The sequence below is a fragment of the Diabrotica virgifera genome, chromosome 7 (assembly GCF_917563875.1).
Source record: "Diabrotica virgifera virgifera chromosome 7, PGI_DIABVI_V3a".
Classification (NCBI taxonomy): domain Eukaryota; kingdom Metazoa; phylum Arthropoda; class Insecta; order Coleoptera; family Chrysomelidae; genus Diabrotica; species Diabrotica virgifera.
Window position 1 is genome coordinate 122,869,170 of NC_065449.1, and position 26,513 is coordinate 122,895,682.

General features: G+C 32.8%; 1 protein-coding gene across 1 annotated transcript in view; it reads right to left on the minus strand.

The window, feature by feature from the left end:
* Positions 1-10,652: 10,652 nt before the first annotated feature.
* LOC114342542 (ras-related and estrogen-regulated growth inhibitor) overlaps positions 10,653-26,513 on the minus strand; it is a 603,448-nt gene continuing 587,587 nt past the window's right edge. Inside the window, exon 5 of the mRNA XM_050656585.1 lies at positions 10,653-11,032. Within this exon, the coding sequence (XP_050512542.1) occupies positions 10,781-11,032 (252 nt within the window). The 3' untranslated portion in view covers positions 10,653-10,780. The remainder of the gene's footprint in view (positions 11,033-26,513) is intronic.

Here is a 26,513-nt window from a genome sequence, read left to right on the forward strand (position 1 = left end):
TTATACATTTTGGCGTTCCTTTCTGCAGGAAGCTGTAGCTCCTTAGTGTGGCTGTGTTAGTTGTAGCCCTGAATCCAACGGGGCCTTCTAGCATTTTTGCCACAATTGGGCACTTGCTCCTGTAGTGATCCTTCCCCAAGTTAAAATTCCACCTTTTTCTAACTTGGCTTGTAACGTTACAAACGTCACATCTTTGCTATTTTATTTTTAAATAATTATTTTATTCTATTTTCTTTAATATTTAATTCATAATTATCTTCTGTCTTAGTTTTGACTTGTTTTCCGTTAAAAATTTGTTTGCCGCCCTCCATTCTTAACCTCTATTTCCTCTCTCTTTTCATGTAACATCTAAGTTATACTGAACATACTTCATATTCTTACAATCTAGCATTTGATCTAATCTTGTGTTCCATGTTCGTTATTTCAAATTTTCTGTTCTATGTTCATTACTTCATACCAGCCAGCCTTCTTGCCAGCGGTTACGTCGCGTTTAACCTGTTTTACCTGATCACACCCTAATGCCATCTTTGAAGTTACCAAAGAAAACAGGTAAACCGCGTTGTCAACGTTGGCAAACCGCCCTAATTTGGACCAGCTGTAAAGAGCGGCTAGCGAGATTAATAGTCGTGAATTGTGTTTGCTAGCGGTGAATAATGTTGAATATTTTATGTCCAAACGAAAGGTTCAAACGGACATAATGGAGAGCATAAAAAAGCCGTGTTCCGAAGTAAAAAATCGGTGTACTAATGTTGCCGATGGTAATAATAGGCATTTGTAAACGTCAGATGTCGGAAACTGCAGTATTAGTGTAAAAATATATTTTCACCAGAATCAGTTAAGTGTGATACAGGTTCGGAGACCCCTAATTATAACGATATCGGTTGCTATGTGGGTAGCGAAAAGTGCAGTGACGAGTAAAAATGTCCTGTCCTAACTGATCCTTGGGTTCCTGAAAGTAAATACAGATTTCCAAAGATATTAGAATCGGGACATTCAAGACAATTCCAGCTTATGTGGTTAAATTAATCCCGTGACTATCTTACAGCAAGAAAGATGAACGTGGTTCCCTAATAACACAAAACATTCCAGGAATGTTCCTAGAAAGTACTCACAGGACATTGAAAACATTCCTGGAATGTCCCCAAATGCACACGAATGTCCCTGGAAAGTCCCAGGAAAGTGCTGTGTCAGCATTTTAAATATTCTTAGAATGTTCTGTTGGAACATTCCATGAATGTCTACGAATGTTCTTTGGACATTCACAGTATATATTTTAGACTGAATGTCTTGTTGGAACATTCCATGAATGTTCTTTGGACATTCACAGTATATTTTTTAGACTGAATGTCGTGTTGGAACATTCCATGAATGTCTACGAACATTCTTTGAACATTCATAGTATATTTTTTAGACATTCTCTGAAATATATCGGCAGTGATGTGACAATACCTCCTATATGTTTTTTCATGAGGTGTGTAGGAGACGAAAAACATGTTTTAAGGTCACCTGTTTTCATACGTAAGTTCTGACTTGTTTTGTAGTAAATAGATAATTGAATTTACTGCAAAACAAGTCAAAAATATATGAAAACAGGAGGTGGCCCAAACAAGTTTTTAGTCTATCTTACAAATCTCATGAAAAAACAGATAGGAGGTATTGTCACATAATGACGATATGTGGCCATAACAAATAATACATCCTTGATAAATATAAACATTTTTATTGCAAAAAATCTTTTCATACATTTTTTTAATGTAATTTACTGACATTCCTAAATATTATAAAAAAATATGTCACATTTGCTTTGTAAACCTTTCTTTTGCTTTTCGTAGCCACATATTCCATTTCCTTCCTGGTTTTTTGTAGACCATTTCTCTCGGCTGATTCTAAAAGAAAATAAAATAAAAGGTAATTTTTCTATCCTTTACAATTAACAATCAGAAGAAATATTATTTACAGGTAATAATAATAATATGCATAAATAATAATAAAAAAATAAATATTAAATAATATTTAAATATATAATAAAAAATAATATTTAATAAATAAAATAATAATAATGAACATTTTGTATTTTGACAACGACGTCGGATGTGAACGTAGAAACCTTAATAAAATTATTTTTTTCAACTAAATTGTGGCTTATTTCCCCATTAGAATAGTTAATTACAAAAACGCCACAAAGAAATAGCTTTTTCACAAACAAATAAGTATTTAGTATTCATTATATTTATTGTTTTTATTATTTACTTTAATGTCCGACTGGTATATTATTTGACAAATAATAACATTATTTCGAAGTCTGTTAAGTACGATATAACGCTCTAGGGCGTTATTTTGAAAAATAATGCCCTTGGGCATTAAATTTAAATAACGACTTAGATACTGTCAAGTTGACAAATATCAACCTAAGTAAAACTATGGTTACCACAATTACGTTACTACTGTTACTGGTAAATGTACTTATTTAAAAACTAATTAATTCAAAATTCATTCAAATTTTTCGCATTTAAAGAATAATTTAGTCAGACATTAAACGTTGAAGGCACCACAGGTATTATAATAATAACGCTTTCGGTCAACGTATATCCCTCAGGCCGAAGGCCCTTGTTAAATACACCATTGACCTCAAGCGTTATTATCTTTCTAATACCCTTGGTACCTTAATAACTATAACATAAGATTATAACTTAATTCTTGTTTTCTATTTCTGATGTTTTTATTTATTTACATTGAATATTAATCTGTTTTGTTGTATAATCTACTTCGCAATAACTATGTGATATATTTGACTTAAAATGAATTCAAAAATTTTTTGTAATTGGGCAACAATGTCAACTTAGATCTCTGATGTAGATATTAGAGAGATTTTGCACCTCTTAAAAAAACCGCTGATTTTGGCTCCGCTATGGTTAACTTTATTAAGCATAACGATTATGGCAACGTTAACAAGCAGAGTTTTTGCAGCCTGTCAAGTAGGTTTTTTGTGTCATCGTTATCGTTATTTAAACGTAACCTCACTTCACAACGTTATTGTAATTTTAAGCATATACTTGAACAGTTTTTGATATTTTAATTTATAGGTCATCAAAATTACAATCTATGTAAATGTAATTTTACTGATTTTTTACATTCTGGCAACAAAGCAATTTAACCATTACTATAATGATAACGATAAGCACTACTTTAAACCTCCGTAAATTACGGAATCCCTTATGTTTCATAACGGATCATATATTCGCTACTGCGCAGACATAGTATAACGATAACCATAACGGAATTGCAAAATAAGAGGTGCAAAATCTCTCTAATGAATTGCAACAGTATCTATATTGTACGGACTGTATTATTAATTACGTTAAGCATATTACCTGTGTGACATAAGCTATTGGAACAGCACAGTCTCTCAAACGAACATATGAAAGTGAAGTTCTGTCAATATCTTTTTCTAAAAAATGTTTTGAACATACTCCTCTATTAACAAATCAGATCTATACTTCATGCCTTCTTCGCAGGATCTTCTGGAAAGCTAAAAATACAAAATATATGCATTACTAAGCATTATTAACAAATTTTAGTTTTAAATAAAAAATATGATTAACGAACTCACAAAATATTATAAAACAACTTAGAAATTGTTTATTAGTATAGTCGTTCCCCAAACTCAGACACAACTGGCTAGTGATTTTAGTAGGTAATTTTTTTGTTTTTGGCCAATTTTGCCAAAATTACTAACTATTTAGTAATTATTAACTATTTAGTTATTATTTTTTTTGCCAATTTTACGAAATTGGCAAAATTATTTACTAAAATCACTAGCCAGTTGTGTCTGAAGACCGCGTCCCACCATCAAATAATTTGATCAAACTGGTTTGAGCAAACTGAAAGTGACAGTTAGTGACGTCACATCCTGAGTGTTCATTGTGGATAATAATGAAAAATTTTAATTTTAAATAAGGTACAAACAAGTTAGACAACTCAATACAAAAAATTTGATCAAACTAGACTGCTAGTGAGGGCACAGATTTTTAGAATTTCAAAAAAACTGCAATTGTGACGGCACTTTGACGTACTTCCTCAAGTACGTCAAGTTTGCTCAAACTGTTTGATCAAATTATTTGATGGTGAGACGCGGCCTTGAGACTCAGTAGTACTGAGACTGAGTTTAGCGAACCGACTATAATATTCTGTGTATTCATTAGTTGGTACTACATATTATAGTGTGTGGTCTACCATCCTGTTTATAAACGCATACATTAGCAAAAAAGCAAAAAGAAGGATTATTTTAATTTTACAAATAATCCTTTTGTTATTAACTCTAGTTACTATTTTAGTTAGGAATAAGCGAAGTTTGTAGTTTGTGGCTTATTCACAATTATTAAAATAATAAATGGATATTACCAATTATCAGTAAGTGAAACAGAATTCATTGGTATAAATTTCATATCTGTAATCCGTCTACCCATAAAGGAAACCAGAACCAATAGTATTAATTTATTTTCTGAAATACAGGGCATGCCTTTGTTTACATAATATTTGCATACTAACCTTTGAAACGTTATTCCTGAAGATCTACATTTTCTTCTGCTGCTCCAGGCTCCAACTGCGTTGAGGACAGGACAGACACATTTTATGCAATATGTTAATAATACTATAAAAGTATCCTAATTAAAAAAATATTCTTAAAAAGCACAAATAAAACAAACAACGATCACGCCTTCACGCCACGCACGGCAAGGCCGGGCAAGGTGGCCAAGATGCCAAGATGGCCGAAATGAGGTCGTTCGTTGGTCGTTTTAAGTCACGTGCGGCCATCGTGATGCCCTCTCTAAGCGCCATGCACAAATAAAAAATGAACGCAAAAGAAATAAATATAAATGCCTCTCTTCGGTTTTGTAATAATTTTTATTACATTTGTATGTTTTCCTATATATTGTATAAAATGTTAATTGAACTTAGGAAACTCTTTAAGTTTTTACATTTGACATATTGCACTGTAGGCCTAAAATGTCACTTAGTTTGTTTGGTATGTTAGAAGTAATGTTATATCTGTTACACGTATTTATTATTTGGCAACTTAAAATATAGGAACATTGGTAGTATGTTCACAGAATGTCTTATGGTAACATTCCAGGAATAATTTAAACAGATGTTCACCAAATGTTCCCTAAATGTCCAGGACATTCAAATATTGATAGAACTTTGGTAGTACATTCCTGGAATGTTTTGTGTTGTTAGGGTTATTGCCGTGTGTATTTCATTCGGGCCTAAAGCAGGGGGTCAAAGCAAAATCTCGTTACAAAACTTAGTTACTGCGGAAATTCAAGAAAGCGTGTGAAATATTAAGGAGCCATTCTGATAATAACTATCAGAAAACGGCTCAATTCTAGGTATGATCCTCCAAGCTCAGCTTATGAGGGGACACTACAACAAAATATGACTTTTTGTTAAGTGAAGCCTTCTTTGAGTTTTCCTTAGTTTACAATAAGAATCTTAATGATAAAAAAGATCAAGACAGGTCAAGAATCTTAATCTTTATATTATTTGCATTTATAGGTCACCTGACTCTTCCGTGGAACTATTTTTTCAGAACCTGCTAAATTTGTTAGATGACCTGCCCCATAAAAGTAGAAAAATTGTATACGGGGACTTTAACATTGATTACGCTGCTGCTTGTGCTACAAAAATATTCTTGGTCAACATATTTGAATCGTAGACAATGCACGTTGATTCTCCTACAAGGATTACAAAAACTTCATCTACCATAATTGATTATAATGTCTCAGATTTCTCACCCCTTGATGTCCACTCTACAATTATTACTGCTAGACTATCTGATCATGAAGCAGTTTATACGAAGTTTAATATCTTCAGCAAACCCTCCTCGAAAACCCGACGTTTAGGCAGGATTTTTTCCACCCGGAATTTCTGTATCTTCAATAATGAATTTCTTTTAATTGCAATTAAGCCAAAACATCGCAAACCCTGGACTACTAAAGGTATCCGAATATCTTCCAAGAATATGCGTTCTCTTCTCTATATCAGAAAATTTAATACCAACGTTTCTATCACTGAATATATCAAGTACAGGGCAATATATCTTAAACTTATAAAATAAGCTAAAAAAGTCTACTACCAAAACCGTTTGGAAATATCAATGCCATCATAAAGAAAAACGGTGGATTTAATCATTGAATATTCTGCCCAGAGGCTTCCAGGAGCTTTCAACTGCATATGTCTTTGAACGAAATATGCCAATAGAGTCTTTTCTTCGATTCTTAAATTCTTGCCTTCGCACCATTTTTTAAAACTTTAGTAGGTATTTTGATAACGGATTTTGGATTTTTCGGGAATATTTGCGGAACAACCTTCTTTCCAAGCCCGTTCAATTTCTTCAAATTCACTTTGGCTCATATTTTAATTTATAATATTCAAAATTGTATTTAAAATTATTGACAACTAAATAAAAACTCAATTCGCCATTGTTGTTATGCACCCTAGTTACTACCTAACAACCAAAGTATCTATCTTGATAAAATGAATGAAACTAGTCAATAGGACGAAAATGTTTAATTTTATAATTTATAATTATAAACGTTATAAGCATGTCGAACGTTAAGGGTAACCGATCTCAGACAATAATTGGAGTCGTCGCTCCGCTCCTCCTCCAAACAATTGTCTTCGATCGGTATAAAACACTTACCGTTCTCCATACTTAATATACTATAAGCATATTTAATTTTAACTTTAGGTAACATCATTAAAGAATTCGACTACTAGTAGACAAATTTGAATATTTAAAGTTAAATAGATATCAGCAGGTCAATCTTTGCCCAGCGAACACAAAAGACAAAATGAATGGAGTTTGATTTATCGGGAACCAAGTTTACTTGTCATCCCAGCCATGAGGTCGGTAACCTTGAAAAATTTAAAACGGGTGTCTGTACATTTTAACGGGTGTCTGTACATTCAAAGCGGTGTAATAACAACAGTTGTAAATTAAAGAGGTATAATAACAACAGTTGTAAAACGTAGGGCAAACAAACCGAGCGTTGAAATCACGTTTAATTTCACACCGCAGTGATATCAATTTGCAAAAACCAAGTTGTGCCTTATCCCAGCACGCAATAGATACTAAACACAGGGTGGATATTGATGAAGTCAAGATCCTTTGCAATGAACGTAACCTCTCGAAACGACACTTTTTGGAGATGTGTTTTATATTAAAAACTTCAAATGCACTTAATAAGAGAACTGACATCAGTAACTTGAGTCAAATACACCGTGCATTGATATCGCAGAATTAGTTCGTATTATTACACTTAAATTAAAAATAAAATTTTTTGTGGTTTTTAAACTTTTCCTTTTTCAATAATAACAGTTTATTTAATATATTTAACAATTTAACATTTTTATAAAGATTAAAATTTTGCATTCCTGGTATAAATTATAAATTATATTTAATGAAATTCATTTATATTTTTTTATATTATTGCATACTTTTTTTTTGCACAATGAGCTCCGATATATGGAAGTTATAATTTAAATTATTTTATCTATCTGTTAGTTAACTGGATATCCAGTACTAACGCAGGCACTTAATTATATAATTGTGTGCACTGCCACCATCCCAAGCAGCAATTTGTCGACGCGACAACGTTGTCTACCGCGTGGCAACGTTTTCTTACAACGTTGTTATTGCCTAAAAGACGACCCTATTCTGCACTGATTTGGTGGACGATTTTTGAGTTGTCTTGACGTTGCCTACGCAACCTCCTGTTTAAGCAACATCGTTTCGTAAACGTTGCATAAGACAACTAAAGCGACTATAAAAAGCACCTGCGCATGCAATGGTTGCTCAAGGAGTCAGACTAGTTGTGTTTTTTGTACCTGTATTTTTAACACCTGTGTGGTGAATGCGAAAACCAAAAAGTAAACTGTTTTGACATCGTATTGGGTATTTAAATTTATAAATACATAAATGACTTATTACCTGATGTGAAATTTATAAACGCATCTCAGATTACCGTCAAATATGGATATTTCACCTTTAAAAAACACACGCGCTCCTTTTTTTATGACATTTTTGACAAAAAATATGCAAATTTAAAAAATCTAATTTTAATATAAAAGTCAAAATTTATGTTAAAGATGTTCTGTATAAATTTAATGTGTTGATGGTGCTTTTAAAGGTATCAGAAAATGCCTGCATTTTTTATATTCTGTGTTTTCAATTTCTTTACATCATAAAAATCTCAAGTAAAACCAAAATGGCGCATTAAACAATATTACCAATATTACTAAAAAAATACCGTATAACCAACATTAGACGGGTAAGACAACTTAGAAGTCCAATCGCCAACCAAACGCGGTCGAACCGACTATCAAAACCATTTTAGAACGCACCCTCTTATTGGGTGACAGAGGTCATGTGACCAGTGTCAAAAGTGTATCATTCTCATTAACAGCGTTGCCACATTTAGTGGATTTCTACTTTTTTGGTAGATTTTTGATATTTTTTAAAAAATTCTAGTAGGCAATATTTTTTAGTAGATTTTTGGTATATTTCAACAGAATTTGATCCATTTTTTTCGAATCATGAGGAAACTATAATAAGTATTTTTGAAAAATTTAAACGCAGAATGAAAGACTGCATTATTTAGAAAAACCAAAACGTTTCTTTTGAACGAGATATTTGGAATTAAAAGTCACACTAAATTTTTCTTTTTTTCGCCCCTGTAACTTATTAAAATAAACATTATAGAAGTTTTCAGGGACTTTCGGTCCTCGGTAATAACGTAATCTTTCTTTGTGCGTTTAAATTTTTCAAAAATACTTATTAGTTTTCTAAGGATTCGCAAAAAATGAAAACATTTAAAATACATTGAACATTTTAACAGACGACATTTTGCGCCTACCCCCTTAAGTTAGCTGTTGTTTTTATTATAAAAAATTCCAAATATATCCCAAAAATCCTTAAGTATATTTTAGTTTTTAATTTAGTAGATTTTAGCTAAAAAATGGTAGATAATAACCAGCTGGTGGTTTGGAATAATTAGGTTTCCAATTTTGTGGAATTCCTCTTGGGACATTTAGGACGGATGTGCATATCACTGTATTACTGTATTTACATGGCCTAAAAAGAATCTACTGATTTTGTGAAAACAAAACTACTGAAAGAGTAAAAACTGACCTGGCAACCCTGTCTGCCAAAGTTGATACAAAGATCAAATCTCAAATCTACTGATAAAACAATGGAATGGAAACCAGCTATTAAAAAAACAAATAAACAGGTTGTTACATAAATCGAAAATTTCCATCAAAATAAAATATATAATAATAAGAAAAAAATAAGGTTATAAAGTAAATTCTTTTTCTCCTCTGGAAGTTGCCGCAAACGTGTCACACCTCTAGAACAACACAGGGTCGTGACGTGACAGACAACTAGAGAGTCGGCCAGGGCGTAAATTAGTTTAGCATTATAACATTTTTAAGTCGTTGCGATTGTTGAAAAAACTGAACTGTGATGTGTAGTTGTCACAATGGTAATAAATTAGTTGCCCGTATAACTAAAGGTTGTAACATCGTAATGTCAGTCGGGGTAGGGGACGTTGGCCGAAACAACTAAAAATGCTCTCGGACAACGTTGTATACAGTGCATTTGTTTGTACTGACAACCAATGCGTCGAAAAATTGCTACTTGGGATGTGTTTAAAACTGTGATTCTTATCCCTGAGGTTATAGGGTACAAACTGTTGTCATTACACCTCTTTGAATTTATCGTGCTGTTATTACAGTTGTCAGTCACTCGTTTTAAAATTTTCAGGGTTACCGACCTCATGGCTGGAATGACAGTTGAACTTGGTTTCCTTTGTTCTTTTATATGGAGTTGAACCTAGACAATTACGGACGCAACTGAAAAAATAATTGCCAGTTTGAGCTGATGTGGTGTTATCAAAGAATGTGGAAAATACCCTCAACAGACTCAACACGTAACAGACACTGAGATTAAAAAAAAAATGAAAAAAGAAAAAGAAATATTCAACACTATGAAGGAAAGAAAAAGGAGCAAGTGTGGTCACATACTAAAAAATGAAAAATATGAGTTAATGCGATTAGTTCTACAAGAGGAAATGGAAGGAAAGAGAGGACAAGGAGACGCACGTCCTGGTTGACAAATTTAAACAGTGGAGTAGAAAAACAACAACAGAATTCTTCAGAACCGCTACAGACAGAGTAAGATGGACCATGATTATCGCCAATCTCCTTAAAGGATGAGGCTCATGTGCCTCATGCAGAAGAAGAAGAATTATATTTTTAACTACCTCGTATAACATTGCAAAACCGTATATTTTAAGAAGAAAACGTCGAGGTTTTAACAAAAAATGTAAAAATATATAGGGTGTTCCATTAAAAACATAAGTTTGTGTCACTCTGTTAATACGGGTGATCCCTGTATGGGTATAAATTACGGTCCTATCTATTCTCCAACATTTACCTAAATAACTTGTTTTTCGAATTTATTACGAAGTATGAGTAATTCGACTTCCTCACATTAATGCGACACTCTGCATATATTTAAATTAAAAATGATGTAAGGACACTTTTGATACAAAATAAATATCGTAAAGTTAAGTAAGTAAAAACTCAAATTGGATTACATTCTTATTTTATTCGCCGTTAATAAAGTTACAAACCTATATTAAATAAAATAATGTATATTATAGAAGTTTTTATGCTCATTAAACATTACAAAAGCCTATATTGACAGCGTCATCTATCAGTCTTTGGGCAAAGCACTGTCGCTTTTCCCCCTAGCATACAGTCGTAATTGAGAAGTTTTTGTTCCGAGCATGCGTTCTAAAAAGGAATGTTTCGATTTTCGCCGGGACGCCAAGACAGTTCTGCAGAGTTCTTGAAAGACTACTGCCACTGGCGCCACCATTTCTGCAGCTGCTACTTCCGAAAAACCGCACTCCAAATGCTTCGCTAAGATGGCGCCCTCTTCCGCGCCTACTTCACGTAGATGTAACTAAAAAATAAGTGATCCTATATTAAAAGAATTGGAGAATATAATATCTTAAATTAAAAAGGTGTCATAAATATAGGATAGGTATCTTAAATTAAAAAAAATCATTGTGTTTATTTTAATATGTTTATCTTATGTTAACTTTGAGACATCCTTTAAGGCGGACAAGGCACAAGGGTGCGTATACATTATGTTGTAGTCTTATGTTTTGTGAACATTTTGCTTTTCTAATTTCCCTTATACTAAAATCAAATAAAACAGAGTTTTATTCTTTAACATGTGTAACACTGAAACAATACTAAATTAACAATAAAAAACCAACAGTTAACTAAACTTTATTAAAGCCAGAAAGACACATAACATAATTAAACAGTTCTGATCGACACTACTCATAAGAGTTATTTGTTGACCAGGTGAGTGGTATCCACAGCGCAACATAAGAGAAACGAGATTGTTTAATGGAGGCTCTGTGACGATTTGGGGTAGAATTTTATTGACAGAAAGAATGAATTTGGTGACGTTACTCAAGACTTATTAAAAAAAAGATAATAAAAAAAATAGCGCAATTCGTTATTCTGTTCACTAGAACATAATAATGACAATAATAATCCCACCTTGTGGGAGTTTTTTGTCAGTTCTTTTATCAGGCACGGCCCCCTGCGGATGGGGGATGCTTTCTGGTTATTCGTAGTGCAATTACCCAGAGGGCAGCAGGGATACTTGCCGTGACATCTGGCTGTAGGTATAAAATGCACACCCATGAGAATGGAGATTAATAGTTTATGTTTAGGGTCGCTGCTTGGGGATCGCCAAGACACGTCTGGAGCCGACGCTGGACGTGACAGCGTGCTGGACGTCGGTGGCAGGGTGTTGAGGAGGCGGGCCCCTGTCATAAAATCAGCTAAAGCACAACCAGAACCACCGCAAGCGAGCCAAACAACAGCAAGAGCTCCACCCGCCGAGGGTGCTGCGCTGGAACATCAGCCGTCGCTCACTCAAGGGGGACGACCGAGGCAGCGCATGAAGTGGACTGTGCCCTGAAAACATTTTGCGCTTCTACTACAGGATGACAAACCTCGGTCAAGAAACAATCGGCTACCGGCAACAGCTGTATGCCGAATTCTGCTGGACGTACCCGATTTACCCAGGACGTACCAGATATTCAAGTATCGGAGCAACGAGTATTAGACCAATACCAGGCAATTCTAAGAAACAAACTTATCCCAGAGACCAGACGCAATACCATCAGAAGCGAAGTCGAGCCGGAGATTCATAACCCAGTAGTAATTGGAGTCTCTGATGAAGCTCCTGGGCATATTACTGAGCTTTCCATACAAGAAACTCAACCTGACAATACAGAGCAGGAAAATAACGAGTTACGTGATAACCTAGTAAACGAAATGGCACGTGCCGTACAAGAGTTTAGTGGGAAAAACCCACTTAGCAGACCACCGCTACCACGAATAAAGTCTTGTGAGATGCTAAACTCTCATTTGTATATGCTAATCTACTGTGTAGCAACAGTTATCGCTAATGTAATGGGCATTAAGATCAGAACACGACGTGGAACTAATAACGGAAGGACTGGTAACAGAATTGCACCCTGGTAAAAAGACTGTTCGGAAAGAGTGAATTACTGCGTAGTGATATAAGTCAAGTCACAGAATATATACGAGCTGTAAGTAGTAGACAAGTCATTAGCAGAGCTGAAGAAATATTACTGAATACTGCAAGACACTCAAGATATGATCCAGAAAACAATATAGCCCAATAGTGTCTGGATATATTAAAACAAAAGCTCTCCATTTATTCAGGACGACTAAGAAGATACAAAGTGAGTAACAACCGAAAATCCGACAAAGCACTTTTTGATACTGCTGAGAAGGCGTTCTATCGAAAACTCAATTCCACTGCAGAACGTGTCGATAATACTTTTACCCAAGCCAACAACAAATTAATGAGTTTTGGAGAAATCATCTTTCCACACCTGCTGCTCTTAACAACAATGCTCGATGGATAGATGATACGACACAGAACTGCCAAAACTACATTACTACTCTTTACGAACCCCTCACTACTGAAGAAGTCTCAAATATTATCAAAAAGCTTCATATCTGAAAATCTCCTGGACCAGACGGAGTTCAAAAGTTCTGGCTTAAGAAGTTTTGAAGTGTTCATGATTGCTTATCAACACTTACTAGTTAATAATGTTACTTCTAATTCGCACGAAATATCATCATTTGTAACTCAGGGAACAACTTATTTAATACCGAAGGATCAAAATAACACCCAAGATCTAACTAAATACCGCCCAATTACTTGTCTTCCAACTTTGTATGAGTTGTTCACATCCTGTGTAACCCGGCGTATCTACCAACACTGTGATCTGAAAAATATCAAAGAGCCTCAACAGAAAGGATGTGCTAAGGGTTCCATGGGTTGAAAAGTACAACTTGTCATCGACTCAGTCATTTCTAACCAGGCATATTCCAAAAAAAAGGAACCTATTTACTGCCTTCATTGATTACAAGAAGGCCTTTGATTCAATGCGGCATGAATGGCTTATACAGTGCGCTGGAATAAGTGTTACCCCCCTTATTAACTTATTTATTTTTAGCACATAAGCAAGACGGACAGGTCGATTTTTAAAATAATCATAGTCTATTAAAGCCTCAATGTTTCGAACTTTACGCGATTCTTCTTCAGGTGAGAGGTATAACTTTGAGTTTTTTAAATGGGAACGTACATCATGTGACACCTCACTTAAAAGTCTTTGAAATACTGATTACAAAAATGTATAATACTTTATTCCTATTTGAGAGCTTAGGCGCAAAATTTCGGTCGAATTATTTTTTAATGCAATAATTTTTTTCGAATCCTGAGAAAACTAATATGTCTTTTTGAAAAATTTATACGCAGAATGAAATAATACAGTATTATCGAGGGTAAGGAGTCCTTAAGAACTTCTATAATGTTTATTTTAATAAGTCACAGAGGTAAAAAAATGAGAAAGTTTAATCAGATTTTTAGTTTCAAATACAGGGTGTTTGGTAAAGAATGGGCCATAGCTTAACCGTAGATTCCTGATGTTAAAATAGGTCGACTTAAGCACCTTAGTACAAAAGTTGATAATAACCGAAATACAGGGTATCAAAGTTAAACTTTTATTTTATTTATTTTTGAATATTTCCTGACAGGCATGGGGCAACAACACGAAATTTGGTATGTGGTGCTGGTACTGTACACCCTACTAAATTATGTTAACAAGCGTTTCTGGCTACTACCAGAGGCGTACGAAGGAAGAACGTGAATGGTTTACCCTTTCCAAATTCTACGCCACTGCCGGAATTTCTATTTTAGTGCAATTTTTTGATTCCCCAACACTTTCTATGTAAATATCATATTTTTCATTCGTAACGATATAGCCATTAGTTTTCGAGATATTCGAAGCTAAAAACGAAGGAGCATCATAAATTAATCAAAATAAGTGTGCCTTTTTCTTTTTAAATTCAAATGTCTCGAAAACTAATGACTTTATCGTTACGAATGAAGAGTATATTATTCTCATAGAAAGTATTGGAGAATCTAAAAATTATGCTAAAATAGCAGTTTCATCAGTGGCGTAGAATTTGGGAAGGGTCAACCATTCACGTTCCCCTGTCGTACGCCTCTGGTATTAACCAGAAACGATTATTTAACATAATTTAGTAGGGTGTACAGTACCTACACTCTCTGCCAAATATCATAAGGATATGTCAAATAGTTTTATAGTACCGGGCATACATATTTCTTAAAGTTTTAAATAAAGAATAAATTATTTAAAAAAGTGAATACTTTAAAATAATATGACATATCCGTATCATACTCGGCAAAAAGTGTAGGCACTGTACACCCTACTAAATTTTGTTAAATAATCGTTTCTGGCTGCTACCAGAGGCGTACGACAGGGGAAAGTGAATGGTTGACTCTTCCAAATTCTACGTCACTGATGAAACTGCTATTTTAGCATAATTTTTAAATTCTGCAATACTTTCTATGCAAATAATTTACTCTTTATTCGTAACGATAAAGTCATTAGTTTTTGAGATATTTGAAGTTAAAAATGAAAAGGCACACTTATTTTGATTAGTGTATTATGCTCCTTCGTTTTTAGCTTCAAATATCTCGAAAACTAATGGCTTTATCTTTACGAATGAAAAGTATGTTATTTACATAAAAAGTATTGGAGAATCAAAAAATTGCACTAAAATAGCAATTCCGCCAGTGGCGTAGAATTTGGGAAGGGCTAACCATTCACGTTTCCCCGTCGTACGCCTCTGGTAGTAGCCAGAAACGTTTGTTTAGCATAATTTAGTAGGCTGTACAGTATCAGCACCACTTACCAAATTCCGTGTTGCTGTCCCATGCCTGTCAGGAAATATTAAAAAATAAATAAAATAAAAGTTTAACTTTGACACCCTGTATTTCAGTTATTATCAACTTTTGTACTAAGGTAAGTTAGCTTAAATCGACCTATTTTAACATCAGGAACCTAGGGTTAAGCTATGGCCCATTCTTTACGAAACACCCTGTATATCATTTAAAATAAACACTTTTTGTTCAGTCTAAGGGCCTTTTGCCCTCCGATATAATGTAATCTTTCATTCTGCGTTTAAATTTTTCAAAAGTACCTATTAGTTTTCTCAGAATTCGAAAAATATTAATGCTTTTAAAAAGCCAGGGCGACGGTTTTAGGCGAAATTTTGCGCCTACACTCTCAAATAGGAGTAAAGTATTACACATTTTTGTAATAAGCATTTCAAAAGCTTTTAAATGAGGTGCCACATGATGTACTTACCCATTTAAAAAAAAATAGGGCACTCGTGGGAGTGCCGACAGAAGTGACAACTTCTTACAAAGCAAGCCCCTTCGGGTACACACCATGGACCTATAAATAAAGATGGACCGGACTATTTACATCTTTACGTGAAGTCATGAGATTGTCACAGTCATAGGCACAAATCCCTAATTTGACGTTGTCATATTATTTTGTTTCCAAGTCGATATTCGAAATAATTTTCAACTGTTAGTATAATTTATTTTTAATTTATAAATCAAAATTATTTTTAAATATAAAAATATATAATATTTATTATAAGCTATTTCTAAATATACTCATTCCGAAACTAAGGAATTAAAAGAAAAACATTAATTTTTTAAATATTTAAATGAAAATATATTCTGATAATCTTAACTCTTTATGAAACTTGGCACCATTGGTAATATCAACCACCAATCATAGGGCTTTCGAGGAGAAGGAACATGGCGTCGTATTGTTTACACTTGTGTTGATAATTTCCTTATTTATGATATTTTAGTGAATTTGCTAACTATATTTTGAATTTGAATTGAAGAATCGTAATTGTTAAAGTGTCCTAATGGTTCTGAACTGTGTCGTATGCAGGAAAACTGCATATTTACAGTTATTTACATCCATAACTGTCATTTCATTTGTAAATATTAGCAAGTATTATCAACATTCGTCCATCGTCCATGGACGTATCACAGGGATATTTGTAGGCATCCTTGAAATGAATTAAATAAAATAAATGATTATTAAAACTTAATTTTATGAAATAAAGTAAATTTTGTAGTATTACAAATATATATGTATCGGTTTTAGATTATACGGTTTTAGACAGTATTACAAATACATTTATTTATTTTTCTAATCTACAATATAATTTCTATAAATACAGGGTGGGCCAAACAAAAGAGTCCACTTCGATATTTGGCAGTAATGATTAGATTTTAAGGAAATGCCGAAACAGGTTGATTTTTATTTTTATATTACAATGTTTTGACATATATTTCATACAAGTGACGTCATCTACCAGAGCGTGATGACGTAATCGCTAATTTTTTAAATGAGAATAGGGGTTGTGTGGTAGCTCATTTGAAAGGGTGTTCAATTCTCTATTCAGTAATATCATTATTTATACAGGGTGACCAAAAAATAGTTTTTGAATTAAATTAATTGACGCAAAAAGAAAAATGTATGTAATTGCTTTAACTCAAAATATATTGTACTGCTTTTAGAAAATAGAAACAAATGTTTACTTCACAGATATTTTTTTTCGCTTAAATTAAATCACAAACATCCCACTTACCTCCTGACAGTTTGAACAATTAATTTAAGCGAAACGCAATGTTTATTTGCGAAATAAATATTTTTTACAGCAAATAAACAGCAAGAGAATGTATTTTGAGTTAAATTTATTACATACATTCTTTTTTTACGTCAATTAATTTAATTCAAAAATTATTTTTTGGTCACCCTGTATAAATAATGATATTATTGTTTATATTACTGAATAGAGCGACATACACGACCCCTTTTTCCCATTTAAAAAAATCATAGATTACGTCATCACGCCCAGATGGATGACGTCACTAGTATGAAATATATATCAAAAAATTGTAATTTCAAAATATAAATCGAGCTGTTTCGGCATTTCCTTAAAGTCTAATAACTACTGCCAAGTATCGAGTAAGACTTAAGACGTTTTGTTGCGAGACAAGGTCTATGCACCGATTTATATTCAGATAATGGTACAAATTTCACTGGAGCTAACAACGAGCTTCAAGGTATTGTTATGATCTGCTTCTTATTAATTTTATATTAATTATCATTTATTTGATTAATTATTTAATTGTCGCAAATCATACATAAAAAATGAATAAAAAATCTCAGGGTGCCTTTTTATACTATTAAAAAAAAATCCAAATTATCTCACGTTATACTTATCTTCTCTCGTGGGTTCAGTATCTCTTAGTTGATCCTAATCGGGATAAAATAGGGAAAAGAAATAAAGCAAAATATTAAAATAAACATACAGAATTGTCTTTTATTTATCAAAATCAATACTCTAAAATCTATCAAATCTAAAACCTGTGGACACAGATGTCCGAATGAAATTTTTATTATTTAAATTTATTATAGTTAGAAAAATAATTTATCGGTTTGTTCCCGATGACTTTGGTAAAACAAACTAAACAAAACAAATTTATGTATTCGCAAGATTAGCTATACTTCCTATTTACTTTTAGAAATATTGGAATTTTAATTCATATGCTTTTTACTCAAAATTTAGTTTCCGAACATAAAAATATCTTTCACATAAGTTGACTGACCTTTTTCTTCACTCACTCTGATGTTTTCTCGTGACCCAAAAACAGCTTTCCCTCGTTGACTATGTTAAAGGCAACTCCTCAAAGCCCTCTCCGTTCTCCAGCTTCAAAACTATCAGCATACCAGCACCAATTCTTCTACAAGCCGGGCCTCTTTTGACACGTACTCGATTCAAACAAAACTCCAAAAATTCTCTGCTCTCCTTCTCACAATAATACAGAATCAAAGAGGTATTTCGTCTCAATTTGATCTGTCTCTCGTTCCACTTTTCAACACTATTCTCCACTATCAAACAGCCACTGGTCTTGCTAACTATCTATCCACGAAAACGTCGAACTGCTCTTCAGCCAAAAACATAATGACCTCTTTTTCAAACTCTCTCAATCATTCAAACTACCTTTCCCCTTCCAACTTGCCAAGAATCAGAAACATCGACTTTTCCATTCTACAAACAAACAGTCGTTTTCAAAATTATTCCGGTCATCCTTAATTACTTTCGGAGAAACTCTACAACATTCACTCGGGTTGAAACAAATATTAAAATTCCAAACTTTCTTTTTTAAAACCACTTTTCTAGAAAATGATAATTACATCCAGCTGTGGATTCTATAGTTTCCGTAGTAAACAACTTTCTCCATTTTAAACCTAAATACATCGTCCTTTTCACTTTAATTATTCACAAAAGTCTTTAATGGTTCATCGGAAAGCTCATTAAAAGAGAAATCCACTTATATCCAAACTAAATTCTAATAAATATTTACAGCTCAATATACAGGGTGTATCAAATTTATGTGCCCGCGTTATTAAAAAAAATTTAATTTAATTTTCATTTTGCTTTTGATTGATAAAATTTAAAACACAATAGTGTATATAATGTTTTAAAAACAAATGCCATCCGAGATTTTTCTCAAGAAAATAAAATGACATGGCATTTCATTCCTGCCAGATCTCCACACTTTGGGGGAGTGCCATAAAATCAATAAAAACTCACTTGTACCGTATTATAAACAATGCCAATCCTTTATCCTATGAGGAATTGTATACTCTTTTAGTACAGATTGAAGGTGTATTAAATTCTCGACCCCTGCTTCCTATGAGCAACGATCCCAATGATATGGAAGTGCTGACTCCGGGCCATTTTCTCATTGGTCATCCGCTTAACATGGTTCCTGCTATAGACTATGAGGATTTTTCGATCAACCGGCTCACCCGATCTGAGCTCCTGCAGCGCATGATGCAGCACTTTTGGTCGATGTGAAAAAAATTAATACTTGTATACTCTGCAGCAACGAGAAAAGTGGAGATATAGCAAAGACACGACCAAATTACAAGGACAGATGGTGCTCCTGAAGGATGATGGTCTTCCTCCGTATCAATGGTCCCGTGGACGTATAAGTGCTCTCCATCCAGGCAAAGACGGACTTGTGCGCGTCGTGAGCGTCTCTACCCCAAATGGAACTATCAAACGTAGCATTACTAAACTGTGCCCGTTACCTGTTGAACAATAAACATTCTTTTTCTATTTTTTACTGTAACCGAAACAACTAATTTTAAATTTTCTTTCATGTATGTAGTCTTTAGGTATGTATAAGTATTGTATAACAAGTCATTGTAATTCTGCAAGCCACAGCCTAAGCGAGTCGGTTTTTAAGTAATTAGTCACTATCTTCCTTTATTTAAGTGTATCCCTAGATAACTTCAAGGGCGGCGGTATGTTCGATCCTAATTTGTATAAAATATTTTAAATTGCCAATATGAATTAAAATAAAGAAGTACGTATAATATTTCACGGGTGACGAGTAGTTTTTGGAATCGGTAACCGATAACAACCGTCAGAAGAATAAATATCAAATCAATCAAAATAATTTCAACGAGAAAATATATTATTTATTGTGGAATCTACGTTCGCTTAGTGCTGTGGAATGCGCTAAAATAAAGAAACTATTAAAACATAACTAATTACTGTGAATTTCCTACACACTGAAGATAGGACATCACGAAAAGTGCTAAAAACCCTCGTTGGCTTTTTACAGTCCTCCAACGAAGAGAAAGGGTCCAAAGTAAACAATAATTATCATTACTTCGCTGTAGGTTTTAAACGTTTGAACATCCAATATTTTTATAAATTGTCAAGTAATTATCTTTTGCCTGGTTCCATACCATTTTACTAAGGTATATAATACAGGATGTAACGAAAATACAGGTTATAAATTAAATCACATATTCTGAGGCCAAAAATAGTTCGAGTGAACCTAATTTACCTTAGTACAAATATGCACATAAAAAAAGTTACAGCCCTTTGAAGTTACAAAATAAAAATCGATTTTTTCGAATATATCGAAAACTATTAGAGATTTTTTATTGAAAAGGGACATGTGGCATTCTTATGGCAGGAACATCTTAAAAAAGAATTATAGTCAAATTTGTGCGCCCCATAAAAATTTTATGGGGGCTTTGTTCCATTAAACCCCCCCAAACTTTTGTGTACGTTCCAATTAAATTATTATTGTGGTACCATCAGTTAAATTTTATATTTCTATAAATTTCTTGTCTCTTAGTATTTTTTCGATAAGGCAGTTTTTATCGAGTTGCGGCTTCTTTTTTAATATGTTTACATAAAAATTTTATGGGGGTTTTGTTCTTTTAAACCCCCCAAATGTTTGTGTATGTTCCAATTAAACTTTTACTGCGGTACCATTAGTTAAACACAGTGTTTTTAAAACTTTTTTGCCTCTTTGTATTTTTTCAAGAAGGCACTTATCGAGATATTACTTCTTTTTTAATATGGTTCAAAATATACCTAAAAATGTAAATCATAAATAAATTTTCATATTATTACCAAGTCTCCATAATCGTACTTAGCCATATACAAATATGTGGTGGATTTGACAAATATTCAAAATATCTCGATAAAAACTGACTTTTGTAAAATGTACTAAGAGGCAAAAAAGTTTTTAAAATATTGTGTTTAGCTAATGGTACTACAATAATAATTAAATTGGAACGTACACAAATGTTTGGGGGGGGGGTTTAAAGGAACAAAACCCCCATACATTTTTTATGGGGCTTTCAAATTTGACTATAATTTTTTCTTAAGATACTACTACCATAAAAATGCCACATGTCTATTTTCAATAAAAGATCTCTAATAGTTTTCGACGTATTGGAAAAAATCGATTTTTATTTTGTAACTTCAAAGGGCTGTAACTTTTTTTATGTGCACATTTGTACTAAGGTAAGTTAGGTTCAATCGAACTATTTTGGGTCCCAGAATATGTGATTAAATTTATGACCTGTATTTTTGTTACACCCTGTATATATGTATATGTATACATATATAGGCTATTATATTAATACAATATTATCTCAGATAAATCATATTCTATATTCAAATTTCAAAGTTAAAAGTCTATTATCTGAACCAATGTCATTATATTTGTTCATATCTTCACACCCACAATAGTTCAAGGTTATTTTAGATTAGTTTTTGTTCCAGTTAATGGCCGCTTTTTCAGTATTATTTCTTCTAAAGAGTTTTTCTCATTTATTTCTTTATCTCTTTACTTTTTGCTCACCGGTTTATATGGAAAATAAAACTAGGAAAATGTTTTAGCCATTTGGAAGAAAGAGCTATGTGAAGTCGTAACCCCTTTGACCACCTAGGGAAGGCCTATTACAGCCACAGTCAAATCAACCTGGGAAGAAGTCATTTGGGAACAAGCTATTGAGCTTTCCAGCTCCTGATTTCCTCCACACCTGAACCTGCGGGGAGGACAGGTTAGCACCATCCTGTTGCTCATTTTCGGGGATGCAGCAGCAACCTCTTTAGGAGTCGTTTGGGTTTGTTTTGGGAACATTTAGTTTTGTGATTTGAGTAACTATTGTGTTTTTATATCTCAGATATTCGTTGGATCCACTATGATTATTAATTATTTTTTTAAGATTTAGCTTACTTTTTTAGATAACATATTGATATATTAGCGTATTAAGTTCCCATACTATTGTATCTACGGTAAGTTACTTGTGCACAAGGAATAAGCCCAGAAAATTAAGTTTTATACTTTATTATTGATTTAATTGGTTTGTAAATTTAGGTTGTACTATTAACTGCTTGTTTCTCAGATATTTTGTAGTTAATTATTTGCTTCGTTTTATTTGTTCGGTTAACTCAAGTCGTTTGTATAGGTATTTATCTTAGCTTCAATTTATTTAACGTTTATTCCTTAACTTTGTTCAATTCCTTTTATTATATTTCCCTTAGTCAGGCTTGTGCCAGCTTATTTATATTATTTTTTATATTTGTCGGTATTTAATTTTAGTTGTACGTAGCAAGCGTACTATAATCATTTGGTAAAGATAGTCTCATGTGAATATTGTACCCTATATGTAATAACAGGTAACATTATTGTTGTTATCTTGAATATAATAGAGTAAACCATAACTCTTGTCATGTTAGAGTCTATTATAATCATTTTGTAACTCAGAGATTGTGCAAATCTAGGTAGTTATTTTATTTTTAATAAATATTTACTTATTTTGTATAACATTTATTCTTATTATTCTTTGATGTTTACATTTATTGATTTAATATATTTAATATGGTTTTGACAGCACTGTAAAATACCTGGGAGATTGGTTGGTCCCATCTTCTGGCGCCTCTGTTTTATTTATCATCTATATTTTTACTATACTATTATAATAATTATGTCTATTTTCTGAGCATCTACTCTTATCTTCATATTGTCTTTTCTAGTCTTCATCGCTATCTACTTTGATCTACTGTTCTTTGACAGGCATGCAAATTGGTCGTATCCATCCTTGAGTGTCAAGTTGTCGTTCTCTTACATATATCGCCAGCCTAACTTCATTCAGTTTGCTTCTATCTACTTAGACTTCTATTATTAGTTTATCTATCTCTTCATATTTGCATCTTCCTCTACTAATACTACTGCAAAAGTAGTATTTTGTTACATCTGCATCTCAACGTAGAAGCCACACATTTTTGTTACTTTTTAGCTACGTTAGCTCAGTTTAATTTCTTTTTCTTTTCCTTACTTCTGGTGTAGTTTATCATTCTCTTTACTTTCACTCCAACAGAAGTTATCTTTTTTGTTACACTGGAACAAATTTTCTCTAGACATGTTTATACCAAAAGTGCGTAGAACTTACCCTAATTCACCCTGTGCCTAGGGACTTATTCAACCCTTTCTCAAAAACGCACCTGTTTAAATGGTAGCCCTCCGCGTTTTTTTTTAAATTTAGAGGTCCATTGACCATATGAGACAAGAAAATCGCGTTAACGTTGTAGTTCCTTTTAGATCTCTTATTTTGATCATAATCAATAGCCTATACCTGAGTTGATATGAAAAGTAAGAAACCTTCGGATCTTTTAATTTCGTTAATGTCCGACTGGTACATTATTTGACAAATAATGACCTGATTTCGAAGTCAGTTAAATACGATATAATGCCCTAGGGCGTTATTTTGAAAAATACCGCCCTTGGGCGTTAAATTTAAATAACTAGTTAAATACTGTCAAGTTGACAAATAAAAACTTAAGTAAAACTATAGTTATCACAATTCCGTTACGACTATTGCAGCTAAATGTACTTATTTGAAAACTAATTAATTCAAAATCCATTCAAATTTTTTGCATATACAGAAGAATTTAGTCGGACATTAAACGTTGAAGGCACCACGGGTATTATAGATAATAACGCTTTCGCTCAACGTATATACCCTCGGGTCATAGGCCCTCGGTATATACTGCCGTGCTAAGCCCAAAGGCGGGAACTGATTTTTATCGAAAATGAGAGTTTTGTATTTTTAGGTAAAATAGGGTATTTAGTATATATTTATAAAGTTTTTGGAGTTGTAGAAGCATTATATTTTAAATAAAATTGCAATTTTGTTAGCGGTATCTACACTTTTCAGTTAAAATACTAAGCCATTTGGCGGCAAATGTTAAATACTATGGCGTTTTGACGGTATCTGCTACAGTTGCCGTCCATATACCTTAGCATATTGCACTTACCGCTAATCTACTTTCAAGAATGCTACGCCTACATTTAGAAACCGCCAAATCGCCTTAGTATTACAAAGTAAATTCGGCCTAACTTTACAATAAATTATTGTGTTAGTTAAAAGAGTTGTGTGTGTGTGTGTGTGTGTGTGTGTGTGTGTGTGTGTGTGTGTGTGTGTGTGTGTGTGTGTGTGTGTTCACAAAGAGGGGATGGCATTAGATAGTTAGTAAAAGAAATAATTAGCGAGGATGGTAAGAAATTTTCGAGTTTATTATATCTATTGAAATGTATTTCCATTTTTGATTATAATATGTCAAGAATTAACCAAATTATGTTGTCCTAAACAATATGAATCTGTCCCAAGTGGATGATTTTTTATATCTTGAATTAGGCACTAAGAGATTTTCGTATTTAAAAAATATGTCTTTTTTAATTAGGTTTTAAAAACTTAATAATATATCCACACGCTGTCCACAAACATTTTTAGAAAAAGAGACTTAAAATAGGTATTATGTTTTTTTAGAAAATCAAGTAGAGTCGAGTAAGAGTTGTGAACCACGAGGTGATACCACTGAAGACAATATTGTAGAAAGAGAAAAATTTATTGTAAAGCAATTACAAGAGGTGAAAAAAAAACTATGTTCAGCCTATACAGGCGCAAGGTTTGTTTCATACTTTGTTTCAAGGTTTGTTTCAGTTTTCTGTATGTTTAAACCCTTTGTTGGTCTTACATGGGATTAGAATTAGCAGTCCCATTGATTGCATTTTTTTTGTTTAAATACAAGCTAATATCATTGTTTAACTAGATAATGTCTAGTAGTCTAGTTATACAATGCTATTATAGATACGGGATTGTAGATTTGGGTTATCTTTATTTAATCTTTTGAGAATTCTTTACGTAAGTTTTATACAAAAATGCTGGTTTTATTCCTTTATAAATTTTCTAAGAATGCGTCAGGTACCTGGATAATAATCCAAAAATTTGTTTGTATATTTTAAAAATCTTATATATCCCATAATTAGGTATTTTTCGGTCTAAAAGACAATGGTCATCATATTTTAATCATAACATATAACTAGTTTGTACAATACAGCTAATAAAATGTTAAAATTTTCCCTAATTACTGTAAATTATGGTATTTTCCCAAATATAATATTGTGAAATAACCAATAATATAACAATACATAATAATATTAGAGCAGGTGTCGGCGATCATAAAAATCTTGAAGCTCTATAGTAACTCAGGCCTGTCGTAAAATAGCAAACCTTTGTCGCTAAGAAACAAAATAAAAATAGCTGAGAAAGTCAAAAGTATGGTTTACAATCACATTCACAGTTAAAGAATTCTTTAAAACGCTTCAGCAGATGTTTAAACATCTATAACAATCTGAACGAATTATGTTTAGTATAAGTACAGTTCTGCCCAAATTATTAGACGCACTATAAAAGATTTTATAAAAAATGTTAATTATGAGGTAATACCATTGTATTGTAATACTAAATAGGTTTTGTATATGTACCAGACACAAATTATGTTGTTTGGTGGTCTATTAAATTGTCTATATTGAATCACAAATAGAACATTTATATTAATGAACCAATATGTATTTATTGACTCTTGAAAGAAATAGATATAACTGCAACTAAATATTGTCAATTTGTTGTTGTCATATTGTAGCTCAACAAAATAATAACATTTAATAGTACTTTAATTCTTTCAATTTAATAAACTGTAATACACAGAAAAGCTTTTTATTTCATATCAATCACAACTGTAAACCACATACCGCTAATAGGCTTAGTTTTATAGTAAGTTTTGATAAAACGTTTTAGCGGTATCTACCTCTTTTTATATAAAACTTTGTTTTAAAATATAATTAATGGTTCCCTTAATAAACTGGGGCATATATCCATGCATAAAAACTATTAGCTAGTCCATAAATCCCTTACGGGCCAAAATTTTAGCACTCAATTTTGAAATCGATTTTGCCACCATTTTGTAAAATGTTAGTTACCGCCTTTGGGCCTAGCACGGCAGTATACACCATTGACTTCAAGCGTTATTATCCTTATAATACCCTTGGTACCTTAATAACTATTGTATGTCTGTTTTTAATATTAGGTCTGAAGTGGAAACCTAAACGTCGAAATAATACACCTGAATCAGGCGTACCAAAAAAAAAGTTGATTAATAGCGAGCTGAAAATTTGTCCAAAATCCAAATTTTTAAACTGTTCCAAAACTGTTCCGGTTACAGTGTTCCCACACATCAAAGTTTGTCCGACTAGA